General features: G+C 39.4%; 1 protein-coding gene across 2 annotated transcripts in view; it reads right to left on the bottom strand.

The window, feature by feature from the left end:
• Positions 1–659: 659 nt before the first annotated feature.
• The window catches only part of RBM44 (RNA binding motif protein 44), a 118,721-nt gene continuing 102,557 nt past the window's right edge, over positions 660–16,823 (bottom strand). The window contains exons 6-7 of one of the 2 annotated variants that reach the window (XR_015732081.1): positions 1,181–1,315; positions 1,019–1,102 (exon numbers count right to left, since the gene is read on the bottom strand). Coding sequence is in view for 1 of the 2 variants with exons in the window: in XM_087885692.1 (XP_087741818.1) it covers positions 1,250–1,315 (66 nt within the window). In the remaining variant the exon portion in view is untranslated. Of the gene's footprint in view, positions 1,316–16,823 lie in introns of both variants that reach the window. The other variant, XM_087885692.1, reaches the window with a different exon arrangement.

Below are 16,823 nucleotides of genomic sequence, written 5' to 3' on the forward strand. Positions count from 1 at the left end.
ATACATACTTTTGGCACACAACAACAAAAAGTTTCGCCAACTCTGACCTATAGTCTTCCTTGGTGAACTACTTTATCTTTCCATTTCTTACACTATATTCCTTTATTGTATTAAAACTTTTCTGAGCTTTTTATCTAGCTTTAGATTCCTTGATTAGGCACTTCAACATTACATAGTCACTTTTCCCAATATTCCTCTTACCCTGCTATTTTTAAGATATACATTGCCCAGTTTCTTAAGTCACTTAAGTGACTAATGTTCACTATCAGTAATAGCAAATAAATTGCTGATACCTTTCTCTATCATCCGAAGGAGAAAGTTGTCAGCACTAAAAATGAAACATCTCTTAGGAAGACCATGCTTGGCTGAGTGCCTCTCTGGAATGTTGTGACTAATTAAAGTTTCCTATTAATCCTAGTAGACACTAATAACAATATTTTATTAGTTGTCTCCATTTATTTTAATTAAAGAATACATATTCCAGAACTAGATGTAATTGTCTAGGTGACTTCTCTTGATCCTGATGCAGACTAGGATTGGTTTTTTTTCTACAGCTGTACCACCCAGTTGGGTCATGTTCAGTTTTTGATCCACCAAGACACCCACATCTTTTCATATCTACTGTTGCCTGAAATAGTTTTGTCGCTTGATTTTTCCTATTTCTTTTCTTCTCATTTTCCCATAGCATGGTGGCTACTTAGTATGAATTTCACATCTTTGAATTTCAAGATCTTTGGCTTTTAATTAAAAATTCCAAAAAAACAGCAGCATATAGAAAAACTATAGTTTTATGCCCTGATGCTAAGTAATAAAAACACTTGAATTAATTAGACATTTATTTCCAAAAATGCTTAGTATTAAGATATAAATGTAAAATGCAGCAGAGGAAGAAATTCATTACAACTCAGATTTCTAAAACATACATTTCAATGCATTTTCAAGGTACTCACTTGTTTATTTCTCAGATTACTTTTTTTCTGATTGAGATGCAATTTTTTTATTCAGGAGAGATGATGTCATTTGAACAATTGTGCTTAAGGGCAAACCGCTAAGTCGACTCTTGCTTTTTTTAATCTCTACCAAAGCAGCCAAAATATTCTCTCTAAAATAAAATAAATGAGAACTTCCAAGATCAGCTTAATATATTCTTACAAATATCACCTCTGAATAACACACTTACCTAGTAATCTGTGGATGTAACTCTTCAAGTTTCTTTACTACTTTGCGAAAACTCCTTAAGTTTAATGTATTAAGTAGATGATGGATTTGGAGTAAACTGTACTGAGCCAAATGGCAAGAAGCTGTCTGCTGTATCCTAGATACAAAATAAACAAAAACTGTAGTTTCACTCAAGATTACAATATTAATGCTCTCATTATGGAAACTAACATTTAAACAATGCTGTAGCATTAGAAAGAACATAATTGACGTTTTCAGAAATAAGACCTTCTCTTATGTATTCAATACAACCAAACTGATTGTTTTTCGCGTGCTTTACAGACATGGCAGTTTTAAAAGGTTAATTGAATTATCTAAAATGTCCCCTTTCAATTAAATTCCATTCAATCTAGAAATTACTTCAATAGCATAACCATAACAATTGTTACAGTAGAATCAGCTAATCTGAGTTGGAAAGGACCTTGGACCTTCTAGTCCAACCCTCTCAAGCAGGAGACCTTATACCATTTCAGACAAGTGACTGTCCAGTCTCTTCTTAAAAACCTCCATTGATGAAGCACCTACAACTTCTGAAGGCAAGCCATTCCACTGGTTCATTGTCCTCAATATTAAGAAGTTTCTCATTATATCCAGGTTGCTTTAGTTTCCATCTATTGTTTCTTGTCCTGCCTACAGGTGCTTTGGTAAATAAATTGACCCTCTTCATTTTCTGACAACGTTGGAAATACTGGAATACTGCTATCATGTCACCCCAGTCCTTCTTTTTTCTAGACTAGCCAAACCCAAATCCTGCAACCATTTGTTTTAGTTTCCAGGCCTTTAATCATATCAGTTGCTCTTCTTTGTACTTTTTCCCAAAGTCTCAACATATTTTTTCTAATGTGGTGACCACAACTAGATTCCAGGTATGGCCTACTAAGTTTTTATAAAGTTGTACTAATACTTCACATGGTTTTGCTTCTATGCCTGTTTATACAATCAGGCATTGTATTACCTTTTCTGCCTGCTGCCACACACTGCTGGCTCATATTTAAGTGATTGTCCACTAGGACTCCCTCTTATAGTTAGTTTTTGAACCAGGGTTCACCTAATCTGTACTTGTACCTTTTGTTTTTCCTGCCTAGGTGTAAAACCTTGCTTTTCTCCACATTAAATTTCATGTTGTTGTATAGAGCTTATTGTTCAAGTTTGTCAAGATCTGTTTGGATCCTGAGCTGGTCTTCTGGGGTGTTGGCTATTCCTGCCAGCTTAGTGTCATCTGCAAATTTGATGAGTTCCCCTTCTATTCCCTCATCCAAGTCATTTATAAAGATATTGAAGAATACTGGTCCTAAAATGGAACCTTGTGGTACCCCACTGCTTACTTCTTTCCATGCAGATGTAGTACTATTAAGGACTACTTGTTGAGTACGGTTTGTCAGACAGTTACGAATCCATCTGGTGGTGATGCTATCCAGGGGTGGGTTCTACTTACCTTTACTACCGGTTCGCAATGGGAGAGCGCGCGCGCAGATGCTTCTGCGCATGCACAGATCGTCCATTATGATGTCCAGGGCAGGTGGGCAGAGCCTCCCGCCGCTTTTACTACCAGTTCGGAAGAACCGGACAAAACCGGGAGCAACCCACCACTGATGCTATCTATCCCACAGTTTTCTAACTTAGAAGTAGGTTGTAGTCTACTTCGTCAAATGCCTTGCTGAAGTCTACATATACTATGTCCACGGCATTTCGCTGATCTACTAATTTAGTCATTTTGTCAAAGAATGAAATAAGGTTAGTTTGGCATTATGTTTTTAACAAAACCATGCTGGCTTTTAGTTATAACTTGGTTTCTAGATGTTCGCAGATCTGCTTTTTGATTATCTTTTCCAGTATTTTCCCAGGTATTGATGTTAGGCTGATTGTAGTTTCCTGGGTCTGTTTTTTTTTTCCTTTTATGAAGATTGGAACCATTTCAACTTTAATTCTAATCCTCAAGTAATTCTGCGGTGTTCCAGAATTTTTGAAAGATATGGTACAATGGTTCTGAGATAACATCTGCCAACTCTTTCAGAACTCTGGGATGTAAACCATCAGATCCCGGTGATTTATATTCATCAAGATCAGATAGGTGTTATCTAACATTTTCTTATTTTAATTTTTATTTCTTGTCTGTCTTTTACATTTAGGTTTTTGGTAGGTTGGCTACAGTTTCTTCTTTGCGTGAAGACTAGAAATAGGAAGGCCTAGAAAAAAAAACCCTGAAAAATTGGGGAAAAAAGTTTTGTTTTTGGGAGAGGGGGAAGGACTGTGGAATATGTTCTTTTCCAATGATAAATAATATATTTATGACATAATATTCAAACTATGTAAAATGAAGACCTTAATGAAAGATTTCTGAGATATTTTTTTTTTGTAAAATCTTAAATTATTGCAAGTTCTCTCAGCTGAAGACAAACAAATCCTGGAATACAATTCACGTAACACTGTACTTGCTCAATGCAGTTCTCAAACAGGAGATATGGATTTATGCCACTAGGGGGCACTGCAGGGAAAAGGCTCCAGTTTAGTTTGCTTGTGTACCTGGGACCTCCTACAGTTGAGTAACTGTTGGTATACAGTAGATTATAGTTTCTGTCTTCCTCTCAGGCCTTAACTGACAGGTAAGAGGGTACATTTGTCTGACAAATTTCTCTTTTGTAAGCCTTAAATGATTCCTATTAATGTTCTCCATCATCACAGCATAATGTTTATCTATAGCCTGGTCAGTAAATTGGTTTTGGTTTTTCTTTTCCTCCTCTCAGTAAAATGGTGAGACCAACATCTAGAGTTTGGAAACATTTCCACAGTACAATTTCTGCTGAGAGCAAAGCTGCAAGTTGCAAATATTGTGAGAATTCTTTTCCAAATGCTACAAGGATGACAAAACACATTCTTGCATGCCAGAAGTGCCCTAAAGACTTTAAAAAATATTTTACGGAATTAAATGATAAGGAGCACAATGAAAGTGCAAACAGCTTTCTACTACTTCTAATTCCAGAAACACTTTTTCTGCTGCTTCTGGATCATCTCAAAGTGTTTCTTAACCAGCAGCATCTTCAAGTAAGGAAGTGTTGCAAACTACTGCCTCACAAAAATACACAATACTTTCATTTATAGATAAAACGACACCTGAAAATCAGGAGAAAATTGATCATTCTCTTGCAAGAGCAATATATGCTTCTGGATCAGCATTGTCAATAACTGAAAATGCATATTGGCAGGAAGCTTTTAAATTATTACTATCATTATACCATTTGCCAAGCAGACATTCCTTGAGCAAGCCTCTTTTGGAGTCAGAGTATGAGCCTGTGATGGAATCTGTACAAGGAAAAATCAATGAAGCACTATGTCTTGCAGTACTTGCAGTTGGAGAAGGAATCATCAACTTTCTGATAACACCTCAACCTCAGTCTTTTATAGAAGCATTGAAACTTCTATAACAGAAGGGAGAACAGACATACTGCAAGAATATCAGCAGTGAAATATGTTCAGTTTTAGAGAAAATTGAGAGTGGTTAAAGGATTTGCTTTGCTGACTGACAAGTAAGTACTATGAAAGCTGCATGGGAAATCATAATGGACAAGTATCCAAGATTACTGCAATAGGATGTGCAACTCATGAATTTAACTTAGTGACTTCATGAAACTGGACACCTTTCAAAGGATTTATAGAAGAGCTAAAGAAGTTATCAAATATGTAAAAGCTATTCATGTTGTCACCGCAGTCTTCAAGAAGCAAGAAGAAAAAAATGCACAGAATAAAATAGTGACACTGAAGTTCTGTAGTAAAGCATGTGTCAGATCCCTAAAAGTGATACTGCCATTCAATTGGAAGAAGGGGGAGACTTGGATTCGATTTACTAGCATTGCCTGTGTCAACAGATATTTTACAACCTATATCCTAGCGCCAAAGAGCCCTGAGATCCTCTTTACATGGAGGAATTTTTATGATAGCCATGTGGGTTGTTTCACTTTAAAGGATAATGGTGTGAATGCATGGTTGTTCGTGTTCTCAGGGAAACTAGTAAAGAAAGCATCTTCACACTTGTGTATTGGTTAAAATCTGCATTCTGACTTAAAGGGAGGGGTCTCTACTGCTTTAATCCTACGTGTCTTGCCTAAGGATATCCAGATCTTGCTTTAACTGGGTGGCTATCACTTCTGCTTAATAAAAGGTCTCTTTTGAAAAACCACGTTTCAAGAATTTTTACTTTCTTAAGTTGGAAGGAGAGGCAATCTTTACAGCATGTTAGAGTGGAGTGGTGATCTCCTTTGAAAGTTTACTAAAAAAACAAAAAGGTCTTCAAGCAACAGTAATAATTGAGGATCTTAAAATTCCCAGAAATATAAGGAACACTGATGAGGACGTGTTTTGGGTTCAGCTGCAGAACTCCCTACAGATTTTAACATCATTTTTTTCAGCAATCTGTGCATCTGAATTAGCAGCCTTGCACTTACACTTCTAGAAAACTATCAGGGACTGAGCAAAGATGGGCAATATGGGAGAAGGAAGCTTACATGGTGCGCTGGGCACTTCTAACCTGGAGGCATTTCCTTGAAGGGAACAAAGTGCCATTTCAAGTGTGGACTGACCACAAGAACCTAGAGACATTAAAAACTCTATGGAGGCTATCTCGTAAGCAGCTGCAATGCAGGGGTAATATTTTAACCGCTTTAACTTCATGTTGTGCTACCTCCGGGGGGGGGAGGGGTAAGAATTTCTTAAAATTACCCTAAGGGAGAAGTAGTAAAACTTCTGCTCCCATCCAGTCAACTGGCTGGCCAAGTTACCACTGAGCTCAAGCGAAAGAGAAATGACAAATTGACGAGGTGACAGCCATACTTAAAAGCCACTCTGAAAGCTGACAAATGGTTTCAAAATCATGGCAATATTTGCTCACTCCAAGATGAATTAGCCTGGGTGGGGGATAAGATATATGTGCCAGAGAGCCAGAGGCTGATGGTCTTGGGGAAGATTCCAAGTCTGCTGGACATTTTGGTTTTGTAAAACTTTGTATTTAATCAAAAGGCAGTTTTGGTAGCCGTCTCTGAAAAAACATATTGAAAGCTATGTGGCAAGTTGCCCTGTCTGCGCTTCTGCCAAGTGACAGCAAGAAAAACCCCAGGACTCCTCCAACCTGTGGCAGAGCCTTCAGCAGCCTGGAGAGAAATCTTCATGGATTTTATTGTGGAACTTCCAGAAAGCTCAAGAAATAGTTATATGGGTGATAACTGATTTATTTTCAAGCAAGTGCATTTTGTCCCATCAGAAGATTCCTTCAGCACGAGGTTTAGCCAAACTATTTCTGCACCATGTGTACAGGTTACACGAACCACCCCAATGTATTATTTCAGACAGAGGGGTGTAATTCACCTTTACGTTTTGGAGGCCTTTTCTTAATCTGTTTGGGATTGATCAGGGACTTAGTTCAAGTCACCACCCCCAAACTAATGGGGTGTGTGTGAATGTACAAACTCTATATTGGAACGGTATCTCAGGTGTTATATCAATTATCAGCAAGATAACTGGACTGATTTGTTGCCTTTTGCTAAAGTAGCGTATAATAATTCTGTGCATAGTAGAGGCTATGCACAGAGGCTACAGGACCCAATTCTTGAACAACTCCTCAATGTTCTTCCAATATTGTCATTGAAAGAATAGATTGCCTAACTGTGAAATATGAGGGCGGTGGTAAGAAAGACTCTGGTGGACACACATGAGGCTTATAAGCAGGCTGACAAGAAGTATGAGGAACCCAAACCACTCACGATTAGTGACTGAGTTTATTTCTCCACTCTCTACAGCCTTCAAAGAAACTAGGACCCAAGTTTCTGGTGCCCTTCCCAATCAAACGCATCATCAACCCAGTAACTGTAGAGCTCGCCCAAGTCCCTTTGGCGGGTTCATCCTGTGTTTCACTGCAGTTTATTGAAATTTGAAGTCGCTTCCCATCTTCAAAAAAGGAAAATAAACAGACCCAGGAAACTACAGACCAATCAGTCTAACATCAATACCTGGGAAGATACTGGAAAAGATAATAAAAAAACAGATCTGCCAACACCTAGAAACGAGTAAAGTAATAACTAGCAGTCAGCACGGGTTTGTTAAAAACAGATCATGCCAAACCAATCTTATTTCATTCTTCAACAGTGAATAAATTAGTAGACCAGCGAAATACTGTGGACATAATATACTTAGACTTCAGCAAGGCATTTGACAAAGTAGACCACAACCTACTTCTTTGTAAGCTAGAGAAAAGTGGGATAGATAGCTTCACCACCAGATGGATTCACAACTGGCTGACAAACCATATTCAACAAGTAGTCCTTAATGGGTCTAAGCCTACATGGAGAGAAGTAAGCAGTGGGGTGCCACAAGGTTCCGTCTTAGGCCCAGTACTCTTCAATATCTTCATAAACGACCTAGATGAGGGAGTAGAAGGGGAACTCACTAAATTTGCAGATGATAATAAGATGGAAGGAATAGCTAACACCCTAGAATATAGGCTCAAGGTCCAGATGGATCTTGACAGACTTGAACAATGGGCCCTATCTAACAAAATGAAATTCAATGTAGAGAAAAGTAAAGTCTTACACTTAGGCAAGAAAAACATATAAACTGGGGGAAACCAGGCTTAATAGCAGTGACTGTGAGAGGGATCTTGGAGTCTTAGTGGACAATTAGCTAAATATGAGCCAGCAGTGTGCAGCGGCAGCTAAAAAAGCCAACCCAACCCTAAATTGCATTACTGGAAGGATACAATCAAGATCAAGTGAGGTACTAATACCACTCTATAAAGGAATAATGGATGGAAACTGACCAAGGGGAGATTCAACTTAGAAATGAGGAGGAACTGTCTGACAGTGAGAACAATCAACTGATGGAACAGCTTGCCTTCGGAAGTTGTGGGAGCTTCATCACTTGAGACTTTCAAGAAAAGATTGGACTGCCATTTGTCAGAAATGGTGTAAGGTCTCCTGCTTGAGTGGGGGATTGGACTAGATGACCTATAAAATCCCTTCTGTTAATCTGTTATTATCTGCTTCTTCCCTTTGACCTAAACTTCCACCAACCAGAGCCATTAATGATAGAAGGGGAGCAGCATTTTGAAATCCAAGAAATCCTAGATTCCTGTAAGCATGGGGGACCCTTCAGTACTTAGTGGCCTGGAAAAAATTCCCATCACCTCAGAATGAATGGGTTGACCATTACCATGTTAGGGCCCCTAAACTTTTAAAACACTTCCATAATCAGTATCCTGACAAACCCAAATTCTTCTCTCCATTTGTTTTGTTCTATAGGACTAGCTTCTCTGTTCAGGGAGGGGCAGCATGTCAGCTCTACTATTGTGACTTGTCATTCTGTTGGCGGTGGGGACAGTTTGCTGGCATTTTTTGAATGCTTTTGCTTTTGCTGTAACTGCTTGGGAATTAGGGAGGCAGATTGTTTTCGGAGCTGGAGCAGACTCCCTCCCAGCCGGTTCCAGCCTGATTCCAAGGCCGTTGTGCCCCAAGAGTGAACTGTTATCTGCCTAGCACCTCAGTGTTCCCAAAACAACCTTGCGGGATCACATTGGCTGCTGGTGTACTGGTCAGGAGGTTTGCAATAACTTTCTCTCAGTAAAAGTTCTTTTGATTCAACCTAAAGGAGTCAAAAGAGTTTTTGCTTTCCTGAGGGACCAGCTGGGGTAGGTCCTTGCCTGCAGTTAAAATTAACAATATTGTTTTATCACTGGACCTCTGTTACCAACTTTAATAGAAGCTAGATAACCGAGACCCATTGGGCCATCATTTCAGTTGTGTCACAGAATGACCATGGGTGAGCAAAAAAGCACTTGGAATAGAAGCGATTTCCAACTTCCTGCTGGCTTCTCCACTGATTTTGCTTGTAGGAAGATTGCAAAAAAAAAAAAAAAAAGTCAATTGGGAAGTCAGCAAGGAAGGTTGCAAGTTGCTTGAGTAAGTTTCCTTCTCTAATCCCTCTATGCTTGCACTGACCACTTGTACACCCGCACACACCCTCTTTGACCTACAAAACACTTGCCAGGACATATCATGCCCCCATGCCACATATTTTAGTTGGGGAAGTTGGGAGGGGGGAGAAAGTTAGTCATAACAACATTCCGTACTCAAGGACTTTTGCCTGCGTCTGATGGAGACTGACTGAAGATTGTATCCAGTGGAGTGTGAAGAGTTGATTGGACAATGTGATGAACTTGTGGGTGTGGGGTAGGGCTGTGAACTCTTCGCTGGGTGGGGAAAACCTGGAAGCTTCAGATTTGGGTTTTCCCAGATGTGCCAACATGACATCTCTAATAAATTGGAACTTTGAGGAACCTCAGGCCTCAGAGCTTTATTTTGTTGGGGGTGTTCCTTGGAACCCTGACATTAACCCGAATCTCCTAAATAACTAAGCAGTACCCCAAAAGGGGGCTGAATGGGGTGCTGAGCCCCAGCACCAACCTAAAGCTTGGGTGGTGCAAAGACTCAGTGAAGATGGAAGGGAGAGAGAAGATTGTAGAGGGAGCCATGGGAGCACATACGGGAAGGTTTATCGAGGCCCGGTATTCTCCTTCTGAAGGCGTGATATGAGCCCTTGAAGCTGCAGCTGCAGCTGCAATGCCTAGGAGCTCGGTCCAGGGAGATGGATTCTGGAAAAAGTTGCCAGCATGATCCAACTCCAGAGATGGGACAGAAAGAACGATCGCCTGGATGTCGTCCTGTATCGTCAACCTGCCTTCATGCTACCCCCTGCAGAATTTATCACCCCAGGCTGGGGATTCTATCCCAGCCAGGGGTGGGTCCAGTGCCAGTGGATGCCAGCGCCTGTTGTTCCCCCTTTTATGGGATCACCATGGGCCCAATTTGCCCCAACGATCCCAGCACTGCCATGGGGTCAAATCCAGCAGCCAGCAGCGCTGCTGCCGCAGGTTCCAATTCAGCCGCCGGCATTCACCCCACCACCAGTCGCTTTGGCGATTCCGCCAGCAAGGGCCCTGCCACCACAGTTTAGAGCAACGTTTGACCGTAAACCTACCAAACTGGCCTATTTCCTCAGCCGAGTATGGGCTCATATAGATCAGTATGGAAAGCAATACGAAACAGATCGTGACTTGGTATTTGCAGAGGGGATGAATGAGGGAGATGCTGTCAGCTGCATAATGAGGGGGTTGGTGAATTAAATGATGCGGAAGGTTTTGTTGAGCTGCTCTGGGCCAGATTCGAAGACTGAGACCGAATCAACGAGAGTGAAGCCGAGATAAAGGTGATGAGTCAAGGAAATCGACCCATAAAGGACTTTGTATGGGACTTTAGACGGGTCGCAGGGAACCTTGGACATTGGCCGGACAGAATACTTCTGCATTATTTTAAAGAAGCCATTGACCAAGAAGTCAGAACCGCCTGTGGAATCCAGGGGGTGCCAGAGTGACTGCAAGACTGGTATACCATGTCAACAGCTCTTGATAGAGAAGTTCACCCATGCCACAACCCCTCAGCTGAGAGGCCCCCAGGGAGAACTTTGTCTAGACATCCTCCGACAAACCCTACTGAAACCCCTCCTGCTCAATCTATGGGGTAATCAAATGCTACCATTGCAGACAAGTGGGTCATCAAGCTGCGGAGTGTCTGGCACCTGTGCTGGTTCCACAATTGTGCCCCGCCACGTCAGCCCGAGGCAGAAGGGACCCATGAAAGAACCCGGATGCCAGCAGAATTGCCCGGCAGGTAGTCAAGGCTTCCCCTCCCCCTCGACCAAAGAGACCTGCTGCCCAGGCTGGCCAACAGTAGCAACAGCGAAGATGACCCGATGGTAAGTGGGACCATCCACCCATTTGCGGTCAACGTCAAGCTGACAGTGCCAGAGACAGGGGTGCATGGAGAGGTAGCAGCAATAATAGACACAGGCTGCACCCATTGCTTAATTAGCTTCTCCATTGTTGAGCAACTAGGCATAGACACACCTCTTAAGCTACCCCATACGCTTTCAGCAAGTAGACGGGACCTTAATAGGTGGCACCCCTGCTACACAGGTCACTGAGCTTGTCAGATTGGAACTAGGGATCCACGCAGAACTCATTCGATTTGTAGTAGCCCCAAAAATGGCAGAGTCAATCATCCTGGGACTCGCCTGGCAAGACAAATGGGCCCCTACAATCAAATGGGAGGATGGCTACAAAAAAGTCATGATAGGGGTGGGGCCCTTGCTGCCCATCCCTCCTGAAGCCGAACTCACTGAGACAAGCCCTCAGGGGTCCCACCAACAAGAGGCGGCCACAACGGCCATCGAAGTCCTATCTGGGACTCCCCAGGTCCCCAAGGAATACAGGGACCTGGCTGAAGCATTCAGTGAGGAGGAATGCAACATTCTTCCCCCCCCCCATCGCCACACTGACTGTGCGATTGAGATCGAGCCCAGAGCCAAACTCCCTAAACAAAAGATGTACTCAATGACCCCAAAAGAGGGGGCGGAGCTGATGTCACAATGAGATGACGGAAGTTTTCGGTACTCCGAGACTGTCGTCGATATCTCCGCCGCTGGATGGTCCAAACTGGACCTCACTGTCCCGTAGAGACAGTGATAGAGGAGGGCACATCCTGCCGATCCCAGGGACACAGCAAAGTCCCTGGTTGATCCAGGAGCAGCCCTCTTTTCAGGCGGTGAAGAGGCAGCCATTAAGCTGCTGAAGTTGGGACAGCTCCGGAACAGAAGAGAATGAGTGAAAGTGTGTCGGCTTGGTGAGAGACTTTTAAAGTAGATTAATTAAGAACACCCTGGGGTGAAAAGATAATTAAAATTGAAGAAAGAAGAAGTTAAGTGGCGGAATTGAGCCTGAGTTTAAGTTAGCTTTTCCTACATTGCAATTTATTTTTATTTGTGGATGCCTATGGAGGATTTTATTTTTAAATTTGACTGGACTGGATTGGATTGGTGATTTCTTTTTTATCTGCTTAATTATTAAATTTCTTGTGCCTTTTTAGTTCTATATTATTTTTAAGTCTTGCTATTTTTTCTTTTCTCTACATTTTTACTTTTGTTTTATTGTCTATTGGACATAGAGGGGAAGTGGAAGGAACAAGAAACACTGCCATCTAGTGGATTGAAACAATGTATCTTTTTTATTATTATTGAAAAGAAAGTAGCAACTGTGTTACATTCCGAAGACTTTGAGCCTGCTCATAGATAAGTTAGTTAGAAGAGCATCAAAGACTGGTTACAGGATTGTTTATTCAGGTGCTCTTCTGGGAAACCATTATTAACAGGCGGCTGAGACTTGAAAGAAGAAGATTGCAGTGACTCTGGAAAGAGAGCTGCAAAACTTGGTGAGACTTATAAAAGAGCTTTTGGATACTACACAGTTGTGGATTCTTCTTCTAGATAGAAAATCTTTTTTTTAATTTCCCTTTTCTGGGTATTATTTTTTTTATTATTCCACTTCTCTCTCTTTTAATTATTTTTAATTGGATTGTGTTTTGCTTTTAGAAGATCTTTAATATTTTTAAATTTTTGATATATATTTTTCTTCCTCTTTGATGGGAGATTATTAATGTGTTCAATACCCTTTTATTTAATTGGATTAAGGCATACAAGAGCCTGAAGAAATTACTTTTTGTTTTTTTATTTTACCTTTTCTTTTTTTGATTGGAGAGGGCTAATTTGGTTTTTATCTTTCTATTCAATTGGATTAGGGCACACAAGAGCCTGAAGATTTTGTTTTCTTTGGATCTTCCTTCTGCTTATTGTTATTTGGGATAATATCTGTCTTGTATAAAAACGGATTACGGTATAGAAGAACCTGAAGATTTTTTGACTGTTTGAATAGTTTGTAACTATTCTATAGACATGAGTAAAAAGGCAGCAGCTATTAGTTCTTCTGCATCGACTCCCTCCTCTTCACCATCAGGAGGACAATGATCAATACAGGCGATGTTGCAACAGGAAAAGAAAAAGAGAGGGAACGTGAGAAGGAAAAGGATGCGACAATGCAGATGATTTTGCAAGGAATACAAGACATACAATCAAAAATAGTGAGCATTGAACAGAGAGCAGAAAAGATTGAACAAAGAACAGGAAAAACAGATGAAAAAATGGAGAACATACAACAAATGATGAAGAAATACAAGGACAGGCTTTAAAAAATTGAAGAAAAAGAAGAACAAAGAGAGAAAACAATAGAGATATGGATAGCAAATTAGATGAGGTTGAACGTGATAAGAGTGGAATATAATAATACCAGATACCTGGAGGGAAGCGTATTTGACGCTCATACTGAAAGAAGGTGCCAACCCGAAGCAGATATCAAATTATAGACCCATCTCATTGCTGAATGCGGATTACAAACTGTTTATGAACATAATTGCGGAGAGGCTCAAAAAAATTTTAAATCGGTGGATTCACAAAGATCAAAATGGTTTTCTACCAGGAAATGCAGGAAATACAGGATTATGGAGAAGTGGCGGGCCTTAAACTCAATAGGAAAAAAACTAAAATAATAGTGAAAAACATGACAGATCCACAAAAGAAGGAATTGGAAGACTTATTAGGCCTCCAGGCAGTTAAGAAAATAAAATATTTGGGAATATGGATTACTGCGAGATTCTCCTCATTAAAAGAAGACAATTATATCCCCCTACGGCAGAAAATATATCAAGACCTTGAAAGATGGAAAAGGCTAAAATTGTCTCTGATTGGTAAAATAGCAGCGATTAAAATGAACATCTTACCTAAAATTCTGTTCCTATTTCAAAATATCCCGATAACCTTAGATAAAAAATTCTTTCTGGATCTGAACAAACACATTAGAAATCTCCTATGGGAGGGTAAGAAATCGAGGATCTCCTTTAAGATACTCCAAGGGAAAAGAAATTTGGGAGGATTCGGGCTCCCCGATTGGGAAATATATCAAAAGGCGGCGAAAATAATTTGGATCAAGGAGTGGATTAAGTTACAAAATAGGAGAATCTTGACATTAGAGGGACATGACTTATTAGAAGGATGGCATGCTCACCTGTGGGATACAAAGAACAAGAAAAAATCCTACTTTCATAAACACAAAATTAGGGAGACTCTTATTCGCACGTGGGAGGAAATTAGACAGAGGATTTATACTAAGGTACCCAACTGGCTTTCTATTATGGAAGCGTTAGCGGCCCCAAACAGGAGAGACGATTATAAATTGGGCACATATAAGGATATTCTTGATTAAGAAGGGAAGCTCAAACCTTTGGATTTATTGAGGGACCAGGGTTTCAACTTGGATTGGTGGAACTATCTGCAGATCAACTCAAGATTCCAAAAAGATAGAGACAAATTTGGTATAGAAGCTAAATATGGAAATTTTGATAAAATTATTTGGGGAACAGACAAGAAAATGCTAACAAAAATAAATAACTTCTTATTAGATGAGGATAGGGCAGAGATTATAGCAAAAAATCAGCTAAAGATTTGGGGAAAAAACCTGGGATACAGATTAAATTTTAACGACTGGGAGATGGCCTGGAATAGGAACTACAAAATAACGAAATTGGCTACATTTAGAGAAAACCACTATAAAATGCTACACAGGTGGTACCTAGCACTGGCTAGGTTAGCGAAAATGTTTCCAAATCTCTCAGCCACGTGTTGAAAATGTGGAAAAATGGTCGGCACCTTCTATCATCTATGGTGGACCTGTCCTGAGACCAAAAAGTTCTGGTCAAAAATCAGATACTGGCTTTGTGAAATAACGGGACAGGAGATAGTCTTAGCCCCAGAAATTTTCCTCCTGGGTATAATCGGAGATGGCCTTAATAACAACAAAACGCAACTCATAATCCAGATTACAACCGCGGCTAGACTAGCCTTTGCGAAATACTGGAAAAATAAATCCACACCTTCAGAAGAAATACTAATAAACAAAATCTTAGAGTGCGCAGAAATGGCAAAATTGACGAGTGAGATAAATAATGAGGAGAAATCTAAATATTATGAAGTATGGGGAAATTGGTACAATTGGTTGAAGAACAAGATAAAAACATGATTCTAGGATATGACTTGTTTTGTACTCGAAATTGAGTTATATTGCATAGAATATTGCATAGCTAAGGATGAACTTTATTTAACATATGATTCACCAAATTGTATAAACACTGTACCTCTGAAGGAGATAGAGATTGTATATATTTACTTTTATAATGGAAACATTCAATAAAGTATATTTTAAAAAAAGAGTGGAATAGGATGGGAGATGGAAAATCAGAATTTTATTTAAGATTTCAAAATATTGAAGAAGAAAAGGGAGAAAATTTGGCAGAAAAAATGATAGAAATTTTAGCAGAAGCATTAGAAATCACTAAAGAAAAGATGATGGATGGCATAGATGAGATATTTCAAGTATATACAAGATATGCAATGAGAAATAAATTACTAAGAGAAATTCATATAAGATTTACTAAGAAATCAATTAAAACGCAAATAATGCAGATTACAAAAGAGAAAACACTGAAATACAAGGGCAAGGAAATTATGGTTCTGAAGCAAATACCGAGAAGAGTGAGAGAGATGAGAAGAGAATATCAATTCCTGATGAAAATATTGCTCCAGAAAGGTGTGAACTATAGATGGCTGATACCAGAAGGTATGGTGTTTACATGGCAGCTACAAAGATTTAAAATAGATTCAATTGATAAAGAGAGAAGGAAGTAGAGTTAAGAAGTAGAGTTATCACTCCAATTCCAATTACAAGAGGAAGATCTAGCAATGATTGAAAAGGAAGAAGGTGCAGTAGGGGGCTTTGTAGAATATAAAGAATAATGTGAACTGAGATCTACTAACGCAACAAACCCTTCATATAAAGTATGAATATGGAAGAGAAAAAATTGATTAAAATGAACATAAATGGACTTAATATAGCAACTAGAATAAGAAAGGTATTTCATAAATTAGAGAAATTAAAGTTGGATATAATTTGTCTACAAGAAATGCATATTAAAAAACAAAATGAACAACTTTTGGAACAGCCAAAATTAGGGAAATTATTTGCTTCATTGCTGCAATGTAAGAAAAGAGGAGTGGTTTTATATATTAGAGATACAATATCAGCGGGAAAAAATTATGCAGATGAAGAGGGAAGAATTTTGATGGTGGAAATGATAGATAATAACAGGAAAATACTATTAATAGCAATATATGCTCCAAATGACAATCAAGAAGATTTCTATAGAAAATTACATATGAAACTAATTGAACTGGACTATGAAAATATTTGTATGATGGGAGATTTTAATGGCATAGTGGGAAACTGGACTATAACACACAGAAGGCAACAAAACAAAGTAGAAGAATTTTGCTGAAATCTTTTTTTAAGATGATAGAGGAAATAAATTTAAAAGATGTATGGAGAAACATAAAAAATAGACAATATACTTTTTATTCTAACAGACATTTATCATGGTCTAGAATAGATATGATATGGATGACAATGGAATTGACTTCTAATATAGAAGAAATTGATATAGAAGCTAATACCTGGGCAGACCATAATCCAATGACAGTGAGATGGAAAGGACAAAGGAAAAGGTCTAGATGGACTTTAAACACTACAGTATTAAAAGAAAAGGATTTTGTACAGAAAATGGAGAAAGAAT

The sequence above is a fragment of the Pantherophis guttatus genome, chromosome 1 (genome assembly GCF_059756535.1).
Source record: "Pantherophis guttatus breed Tessera chromosome 1, ASM5975653v1, whole genome shotgun sequence".
In the NCBI taxonomy this organism is placed as follows: Eukaryota; Metazoa; Chordata; class Lepidosauria; order Squamata; family Colubridae; genus Pantherophis; species Pantherophis guttatus.